Here is a 10,180-nt window from a genome sequence, read left to right as displayed (position 1 = left end):
ACCCCCCTAAGAACACCATTTGCATTATTTTAAAATACACCAAATTGTTAAAGTGACAAAACTGACGGACTGAGCAGTCAGGGAAATAAAAGCAATCAACCCAGCCTAAATCTATTACAGTTTTAGGCTATGTCTACACTAGCCCAGATAAATTTGAAAATGTTGTATACGTCTGAAAACGCTCCGCGTCCACACTATTGTTTTAATTTGTTTTCACAGAGTTGTTCATCCACATTGAAACGGCCAAAAATGCTTACGTTAGAGTACTGCGCAAGTACTGCCCTATTTCTGTCTGCCGTTTATTTACTTTTCGGCTCTTTGAAACATCGTGGCAAAATGTTAAGGAAAAGCACCGAGTTTTTAAAATGGACTAACAATGAGGTGTTGTTGCTGCGAGTAACACAAAGGTGCAAAGTTGCAAAAGCGAGTGAGAATTAAAGAATTTGAAGAAAAGCTATGTGGAGCATGTACAAACTGATATTAATCTTTAATGCAGCTGTCACAATTGAGAGCAAACAAAACAACTGCTGTGTCATGCCCTCTGCTATCTTAGTTTAATTGGTCACATGACTGCATCACATGACTAAAATGTGTCGTTTTCGAAAAGGCTCCGGGTTTGCTGTCAACACTGTGACGTGAAAACGGCGTTTTCAAAACGCTCCGTTTTCCTTGACCCAAAACACCGTCTCAGTGTGGACGGGAGGCCAAAACGGAGAGAAAAAGATGCGTTTTCAAGCTAAAACGTATTAGTGTGGACATGGCTTTAATCTCAGTTCAGTTTTGGCAGCAGTGAACTTTCCCTAAGAGCACAAATTCACTCACTCGTTAGTGCAGCTGAAACCAAAGTGAGTAAAAGTGCAATAAGAAAGTCTGTCTGGAGCTGATAAAACTTACAGGTTCACTTACAGCATAGGTGTCAAACTCTGGCCCGTGGGCCAAATTTGGCCCGCAGCCTAATTACATTTGGCCCGCGAAGCCATACCAAATTACTATTAGAGCTGGCCTACTGGTATTATACAGTTAATATATATTGTTTAGTATTAAGCTTTGCTTGTTCCATATTCAGTTTTTCAGCAAAACTTGTTTGAGTCCATAAGAAAAGATTCATTCTTATATCTGGAGGAAGATTTTTTTTTTTTTTTTTTTTCAATAAATATTAGCGTTAGCCTGTGACTTTGTTCCAGTTTTGAATTTTGGCCCACTGTGTATTTGAGTTTGACACCCCTGACTTACAGAAATCTTGTAGGTGTGTTTGTCTCTAGATTTCTCACCTGGGCCAGTTTCAGCTTTCCATTCTTTTCAAACTGTTGGAGCGTTTACCTCTATAATCCAGAAATCTCTGAGCTCCAGTACATCTGTATTGTTAGCAGTAAAAACTAACATGATTGTACAACAGTGACAACAGTGAGCATAAGCTAGGTTTTAGACAGGCTTTACACCCAAAACACCCTAATCTGGGCTTAAAACTCTACCAGATGAGGCAGTCGCCCCCTCGCCTGATTTTTGTTTTTGTTCAATTTGCTTTTTCTTTTAAATTATATCTGAAGCTCAACAGAATCCTAAAAGGGTCCGTATAAGTTTAGGAACTGTGTGATGTTTAAGTTACTTAATCATATTAAATAACCAAATAAATAAATTAATAATAAATACAATTTTTCAAAATTTTCTTATATATTCATAAACCCCTGACATTAGCGGTAGCATTATCCAGGAAAAGTGATGCCCAGCTAACCACTTTGTCTCCTCAGGCACACTCATGTCCGGCCTTTCCCTCCTGTTCCTGATGTCTCTGATGAACATGTTCTTTGGATCTATGGTTCTGTTTAAGGTAAGTGAACCAAACAGGGCCATCCACCCTCTGCTAGAAGTTTGATCAGCTGTAAGTGAAAATGTGCCGTTTAACATCGTCATCTTCTCTGACAGGCACACATGTACCTGGGGCTGCTCATCATGTGCGGCTTTGTCCTGTTTGACACTCAGCTCATCATCGAGAAAGCAGAAAACGGGGACAAGGACTACGTCTGGTGAGGAAATGTGCTCACTGCTAGCAAAGTTCCCATGAGCCCTTTATCTGCTGGCCTACATTTCCCTATAACCAAATGCTGTGCAAATGCATCATCCCACAGTGAGCCATACAACTGAGCATCAGTTCTCAAAAAAAGTAATTTGATGCACCACATTGTATTATCAGACGAGCTGGCAGCTCGTTCTACTTGATGATGTTCTTCAGTCGGTCTGACTGTATCTCAACTGACTAATTTCTGTAGCAGAGAGGGAGATTCTCAGTTAGTAGACAACAGTATATTTGACGATGACCCCGAGGCCACGACCAGTTCTGATAAAAGACAGCATAACTCTTATTTGGGTAACTGGTGTGTTGAACAGTCTGTTATATTTAGTGACAAGAGTTGTGCCTGTGGCGGCTGATTAACTGTGACCACAGCCCTCTCTGAGAGGGTGGAGTTTGTTTTTTGGCTGTGCTGACGGAGCTGTTTTGAAGAAACGTCATTTGAGGTACTCCATCTTCAGGACTTTAAGCTGGACTGTTGGATTGTTGATGGATCAGATGTGTAATGTGAAGAGCTGAGCCAGAAGGCAAAGCTTTGGCTTTATTGATCCATCTTGGTAAATCACCTGGCTCACATTTAGACCAGTTCGACTCATTGCAAAGACTTTGGGTGTAATCACGCTGCTGAAAATGCTGCTTTGTGTTCGCTTTGCATTCACTTTCCAAAAGATTGACGGAGTTTCCTCAGCTTGATAATGGCGATAATGTCCCCCCCAACTGTTTTGTTTTGAACCTGCAGTTCATCAGAGCGATTTCTTTTCCAACCAAGAAACCGCCATATCATGTTATGAGGCCACAATCGATCTACTCAGTGCTGAAGATTGATTGATCGGTCTGGGCCTAGAAAAGCTGCATACTGTATGAAAACGCCCAATATGTTTTTACAGTTCAAAAACCACCTCTGAATATCTGTTTTTATTTTTCAGGCACTGTGTGGACTTGTTTCTTGATTTCATCACCATCTTCAGGAAACTGATGGTCATCCTTGCCATGAACGATAAGGTACTGATATTATATGACTGCAAAATACTGTCTTTGAACATTTCCAGGAATGTCTAGTGATGGCTTGTTGTAATAACAAAAGTTGTTTGTGTACATTTTAACAGTTAAAAATACGTAAGGGAGTTTCCCTGACGGTCTAGTCTATTACTCTAAAGCTATAAAGAACTACAAATGCACTTTAGTTGTTTTGGCTCAGTCCCAAATATACCATCTTGCTGCTGTACAAAGTCATTAGAGCAACAAATGTGTAGTCTTCACTGATGTAAATGGTCTCCATCTTGACTAAAATCATCACTGCTCAGCTGGTTTCACAAACTTATTTGTAAGACCATTTTTGTGAGCTGTTACTACAGAACTTAAACATAAACTGACTTCAAGCTGAAATCCAGTGAAGTATAAAAAGGCTTATTGTTTTTTGGCCTTTTCATGTTTAACAGTAACAGAAATATAAAATATGTTTCATATTTATTTTTAAAAAATGCTGATGTTCTAAAAGCCAGTTCACTAAAGTCACACAAAGAGCACATTTTCTTATTTGGCCCTCATGAATTTGAGCTATGCAAATATTTGTGGTTTCATTTGCTGAGGTTTTGAGATATCTGAGAAAGCACCACAGTACAATGACAGGAAACTTTATTAGTGGTCCACAAAAACAGTGAAAACTGAAACTTAGCATTGTGGATTTTCACAAACAGGGTCACAGAGATCTAAACATTCGTAGTGTTAACGTCTTAATTTCAGGAAAAGTTTGTTTTAAAGCTTTTTTTTTTATTTTTTAGTATTCTTAATTTTAAACTCAGACAGAAGGTACTTGGTACTTTTAATTTTAGTTAACTACACCTTGGACAGTTTTCATTTCACTTTATACTCCAGACACCTGTCTAATAAACTCGCATGCACTCATGAAGAAAATCATGTAATGAAGAAATAAATGCCATACTTGTAGCTGTAACTGTAATTTAAAACTGGGACGTCGGATTGTATCTGAGTGATGACGATACTCGGAGACGGGTAACTAAAAATATTCGGCATCTTCCGTGTGATCAGCGCGGCTCGATATCCTGAGGCTGAAGTGAGACACTCTGTTTCATAATACATAACTACAGCGCTCACAACAGCAGCTCGACCAAACTAACTGTCCCTGTTTGTGTTTTTGTTTTCAGGAGAAGAAGAAGGAGAAGAAGTAAAGAGTCTTTGAGTAGCAGGAATAAAAAACAATCAGAAAAGGCACAATTTGCAACGCACTTGGTGCTTTTCACTTTCTGTCTTCATTTTGAAATTTAACTCCTATGTGGTCTTACATTGTTGAAAATTCTTTGATTTATCATATACTTTTTTTCTAAACTTACAAGGGTTGAATGTAAGTTTATGGTATGGTATGCTCGTCCCATCCTGGCTGTGAATGAATACTTTAACGCTGCAGTGATAACGCTTGGCCTGTAGAGGGGAGCGTTGCCCTATGATTGCTCCCAGAAGCTGAGCGGCACCTAATGAGGATTTTTTCATATTTACTTGTTCTTTAGTGCCATAAATTAACATGATAGGCTCCTTTTTATAGTGGGTCACGTGAGCTTCTGAAACTGATAATTGTAATATTTTATGTAATTTCATTATTTATAGTTTTCCTTGGATTTCTTAAGTGAAATGTTGCCACATATGGTCCCATGGTTTTTGACAGCAGCTCCTCCTTTTCAGAAATTTTCCTCTGATTTGTTTTGCTCCCACGTTTTTTGGTTTTGGGTAAGAGTGAAGAGTGCTAACACTGATTAAAACCCCAGAAGCCTGTCAGACTTGTTATGATCTACACTGAACTCATTCAGAGGGACTTTCAGCCACTTGCTGGTTTGGATTTTGGATTTTGGCCTCATTGAGGAGGAAGAATTGCTGCCATCTGTCCTTTTCTCTTTCATTTTGTTCCTTCAACTTGGATTGACGGGCGAATGATTCAGACCGCTCCCCTTGTAAATCTGTTGTCTAGACAATAGTTTGCCAGATGATGATGTTAACCTGAAAATTTGGCATCTGTATAATTCCTTTTTTTCCTCTTTTTGCCTTTTTTTCTTTTCTTTTCAAAGTGTATACTGTGAAAATTTTATTTTGTTGATGTAAAACTGAAACTAATAATTTGATACATTTGCTCAAATAAATGTGTTGAACATACTGAGACAAAGTGATTGTGTCTTTATTACAGGCCTCTGTGGTTGTACTCTAATCTATGTAATCTGTACCTGATGTGTTATAGATGTGGGGGCATCTGTGGCTCAGGAGGTAGAGCAGGCCGTCTACTCAGATCCCTGTGTCAAAATATTCTTGGGCAAAATACTGAACCTCGAGTTAGCCCTGATGCATCCACCAGAGTGTGTGTGTTTATGGGAATGCTGGGGAAGCACTGAAGCATAGAAAACAGCAGTTTAGCTTTTAGAAAATGTAAGATTTGGCTTTGAAAATTGTTATTCCAAAGCTTTGAATCCCCCCCTCCCAAAAGGACTTTTCTACTCAGAAAAAACACTTTATACAGCCTACCTCTTTCTATCTACCATCCACACTCTGGTGGGCACACCAGAGGGGAACTTGGGGTTAGTTTTTTGTTCAAGGGTGTTTGGCACACAGACTGGAATCAAACCACCAACCTTCCAATCAGTAGGTGACCTGCTCTACCATCTGCACTACAGCCAATCTGTGAAGCAGAAAGGTTTTGGTGCCCTGAATCTCTCAGTAATAGCACAAGAAACAGCTTTTCATCACTCATAATAAAACTGTAGCTTTTGTATCTTGCATGATGTGGTACTGATTATTAATTTTTTTATCGTGTTATGCATTTGCAAATGTGCATATGAGAATAATGATAATGGAGGGCTCGCTTACAGCAGAACAAATGTACTGACAGGTGCACATAAACTGAACATCACAGTTTCCTGCACAGTCTGGATATTTTAAAATTGATTTAACATGGTTTATGAATTTTAGAGGTTGTTTTTTTGTTTGTTTTTAAAGGCCTCTTCTTGATGTAGCTCAAATTCTTCAGCTAAATAAAAAGTGTCAACTCCCCAGAGGTTTTATTACAATAACAATTCTCTCTTTTTAAACGCTCAGTAGTTTTGAAGCTCAAATGTTTTTATAATTAATGCTTCAAATATTCAAATATATGTAATTTTTCAAATAAAAAAATCAAATTCTAATTTTTTATTTGCATAAAATATTCAGAAATAAATTATTGCCTTGATGGGAACTATAACATTTGTCCTCAAGCCTGTAAGATGTTAGAGAGATGTTAGGCCCTTTATTCTCAGTAAGATTATCGCTCACCCTAAGGGGACAGTTTAATTTAAAGAATGTAATTTACATATTTTTCCTCTGCCTTGTAGTGCTGTTTAGCTGTTTATCCATCTAGATTGCTTTGGTGTGACTTACCCAGTTTTTGAGATGTCTGCCTTTTCTTGAGTATAATTTAAATCAATAGTGTTTTCTTTTTGGGGTTCACAGTGTTAAAAAATACATTTGAAAGTCAGCAAAAATGTCCAAAATTATTACCCACTTACTGAAAGAAATCTACAAACATTGTTGTTAGTCATGTCATGGAAGAATTTTAGTGTTAGCTGTATGGCTCACTAACATGGGAGGGTGTACACAATAGAAAAGATTCATGGAAGAAACCCGTCGCTTTATCCGTGAGACATAAACATAGTCAAAACATGCTTGTGACAGTCACATGGCTGCAAGCAAGATGTACTGTTTTTGTATCATTGAGTTCTTGGTCAGTGTTGCAGTTACTTCATGAATGTAATCCCTGTGAGCAAAAGGGTCAGGCTTCAGGTTGCTGCAAACACTCTGCTGAGACAGTTTTTTGTACTTTTGGCTCTGTATGCTGTCAGTGAGAGTGGGAATTCCTAGTAAGACCATCTGAGGCCCAGAAAGCCCACCGACCTGCTGTCAAATACGTCTTCATTGGTCTGATTTTGAAGCCTTAAAACGAATGTTCTCGCCGTTACAGTCTTTGTGTTTGGAAATTGAATGCGCTGAATAAGAGGTTGATGTGACTAACTCAAAGGTGAACAATTTGTCAATCACAAGTCGTTGCTTCAGTTCTTTGTCCTGTTGTATGACTGCATTTGGGCCACGGTTTATTTGTCAGACAGAGAAGAGCACGGCTGACTCGATGACCGCGAGGTGCTGTCCTGTGTCTGCAAAACAGGCCAAAATCATCACCCTCCTACCACCGTGCAACAGTTAGTATGAGCCGCTTGTGCTACTGTGCTGTGTATGACTCGGTGCATCATTGCCAAACATCTCCACTCCAAAGTATTGCGATTTACTCAAATGCAGCTTTTCAAAGCTAAAGCGTGCTGCCATGCTCTTTTTAGGCATGGCAGCAAACAAGCCGTACTTGTTCAGTCTTTTTCTAATTGTCTTGTCATAAACTTTAAAATGATCACGTTAATTGTGGCCTGTAGAGTCTGAGAAGCAGCTCTTCAGTTTTTTGCAGTTTTGTCTAAATATGGCACTTGGAGAGCGTTTGCTGTGACGTCCACTTCTGGCACGATTGTGGCAACATGTCAACACAAACCTGAATGCTACAGATGAGAAAAACTGCTTGAACTTCTGCTTTCATAGAAGTGCTCACACTCACTGATGATCAGTGAATTTGATTAGCAGAACCTGGCTGGTTACCCTCTATAGAAACAGTAAGGGGGTAATTCGTTTTTCGCAGGACTCCACAGAGTTCTATAAAACCTCTTTTTCACAACTGTGCAAATAACACTGCAGATCCAAGTCTGTGAGCTACTACAACCTCATATAATTACTAAAAAAAAAAAAAAAAGACTCAGACAAAACTAAATCAAAACATTTTAATTAGAAAGTTGAAAAACGGCAGTAGGTACATAGGACCTCTATTTTTGCTAGGGAACAAACGGCAATAGAGATGATGCAACACAAAATATGAAGATAACCTACTAAGCGAGGAAACTGCAGTTTTCACAGAAAGATTACAAAAAAAAGATGACTGCAAATGATGAACATTTAAAATAAATAAATAATAGAAATACATATTCATTGAATAGTGTAGCCATTTCTCTTATCTATGTTATTATTGCTGGTATATATTACCTTTAAATGTATTATGATTTCAAAACAAACTTACTCTGAGAACCTTCCTTGGCCGCAAAACAATATCAACATGATCAATAAAATCGTTTATACATTTAAAATCGTGATGCATGAGTTTCGCAATTAAGAGTCACAGACATGAACATTCTTTTTTTTTTTTTAAAGGCGCTCCATGTTTTTTGTGGGGCTTTTTCTATTTTTTTTAATACATTATGCGGTGAAATGATGCCAAGAATAGAATGGATGTATTGATACAGTACAGTACGCCATCTGTTGAACCCCTCGCCAATTTTTTCTGACGTACGGGACGAAGCTCCGTCTACGATGATAGAAACGAAAGAGAGGTCACCGAACGACAACTGGGAGTGACAACTTTTTGTGCTGCTCATTAGCTTGGCCATGCGTTTTGTTGTCCTGTACACATGATTTAAAGAGAAGTGTCCACAGTCGAGTCTGATCGTGAAAAAGTGAACAACCTATACGATTTGGGTGGCTTTTGGCTTCACGTTTATTGGAAATCCTGAGGAGATCAATCCATCTTTCCAGTTACAACAGCTGATGAGACATCACCAGTTTTTTCTTCGCGGATGTCGACGGGGAGCAGTCTTCTTTTCCTCAGCAGCATCTCAGCGCAGCCATCGACCAGGAGACGCGTCCTCCCCGTCGTCGTCCTCCTCCTCCTCCCTCTCCTCCTCCCGTCCTTGGCTGCTTCATCCTTGGCTGCCGCAGGATGACAGACTGTCGTACAGAGAATCGCTCAGAGACTCTGGAGTCTCCAGGACCTGAGGGCGACTTGGGGATAGGGCTTCCTCTGGCCGCTCCCTGAGCAGCTCCAGCCCGGCCTCCCGGCTCATCTCGGGGACGCTGGGTGTGCGCGTCTTTCCCCGGCGGCTCATGCCCGATTGGGCGGGGACGGGCAGGCTGCCTGGATCAACCACCCGGCTGGAGGAGGGGCCGCTGGCCTTCGTGCTCTGAAAGGAAGCAGAAGGGTGGGAAACATTTAAGGTCATGTGCTGTCGTCTTATGTAACGCCTTCAGGTGACACCAAAAAAGTGGGTTACAGGATTCATCCAACTGTAAATTTTTAATATTCAGCTGATGAATAATTTGTACAGGGAGAATGTGGCTCTGTGTTTTTTTACATTATGTAAGATGTAAGTGCAGATTTAAAAATGTATCCCTTCTTTTACTGCCTGTAAAGGATTTCAGCCTGTAAGTGACCCAGATAAGTCTTTTTCTCATGCTCTTGCTAAGCACTTTTCATTAAGTACAGAATAATATTCTCATTAAACACTCATTAACGAAAGCATAATAACCTTCAAAGCTTTCTCTGGTTGTTCTTCCTAAGGACTAGTCTCTAGTCTCTGCATTCTTATTCTTCAGTTTCTTAGTCAAAGCTGGGATTGGTAGTTTGAGTTTCACAGCAGATGAAAAATTGATCTTCTTTGAGTTGTCTTGATCAGCGGAGGATAAGAGCTTGTGTCCACAGGAAGTGTTTTTTGCACAATTTTCTATAAAAAGCTCAGCGTCAGTGACACATGGAGTCCTCAGCTTTTATCTTTCCCCAGTTTACGCCGTCAGTGAAATAGTTTCGGAACGGTGCTACACTTGTTAACGTCACTTCTCTTTCACCTGCTGATCGAAATCAAGGCAGGCTGGGACTTGAAACACCGTCAACTAAGGCTGTCACTATATTCAGGTTGTCATGTTACAAGTATGCACTTGACAATACAGTAAACATTCCAATGGCAGGACAATTACAGTTAACAGCAACAGCATTTCTATAAAATGCAAACAGAAATCAGTTTCCCACAACGCCCTCCCCCAAAAAACAACCCTCAGTATATTAGACTGTTAGTCATACAGGCGCAGTTAAACAGTCATTACTTTGCTGAGTTGTTGTCTCCTCTTGTTGCTCCTCACCTTTTGTGTGCGTTCCAAACATTTGGGTAAACAGTAGCTCCTCTGTGGAACTGTGCTACTGAGAACTCACAGGAGCCTATT

The 10,180-nt window shown here is 39.7% G+C and overlaps 2 protein-coding genes across 6 annotated transcripts in view; one reads left to right on the top strand and one right to left on the bottom strand.

The window, feature by feature from the left end:
- tegt (testis enhanced gene transcript (BAX inhibitor 1)) overlaps window positions 1-5,234 on the top strand; it is a 13,171-nt gene extending 7,937 nt beyond the window's left edge. For both annotated transcript variants that reach the window (XM_005741035.2, XM_005741034.2), the window contains 4 exons: window positions 1,749-1,828; window positions 1,924-2,024; window positions 2,995-3,070; window positions 4,234-5,234. In XM_005741035.2, coding sequence (XP_005741092.1) covers window positions 1,749-1,828; window positions 1,924-2,024; window positions 2,995-3,070; window positions 4,234-4,257 — 281 coding nt within the window. In that variant the 3' untranslated portion in view covers window positions 4,258-5,234. The remainder of the gene's footprint in view (window positions 1-1,748; window positions 1,829-1,923; window positions 2,025-2,994; window positions 3,071-4,233) is intronic.
- Window positions 5,235-7,920: 2,686 nt separating this feature from the next.
- The window catches only part of nckap5l (NCK-associated protein 5-like), a 57,711-nt gene continuing 55,451 nt past the window's right edge, over window positions 7,921-10,180 (bottom strand). For all 4 annotated transcript variants that reach the window (XM_005741031.2, XM_005741030.1, XM_005741033.1 and 1 more), the window contains exon 13: window positions 7,921-9,147. In XM_005741031.2, coding sequence (XP_005741088.1) covers window positions 8,887-9,147 — 261 coding nt within the window. In that variant the 3' untranslated portion in view covers window positions 7,921-8,886. The remainder of the gene's footprint in view (window positions 9,148-10,180) is intronic.

This window comes from Pundamilia nyererei, unplaced genomic scaffold, assembly GCF_000239375.1.
Source record: "Pundamilia nyererei isolate P.nyererei 1_Seehausen unplaced genomic scaffold, PunNye1.0 scaffold00106, whole genome shotgun sequence".
Taxonomy (NCBI): domain Eukaryota; kingdom Metazoa; phylum Chordata; class Actinopteri; order Cichliformes; family Cichlidae; genus Pundamilia; species Pundamilia nyererei.
This window is presented reverse-complemented; position numbering and strand designations above follow the sequence as displayed.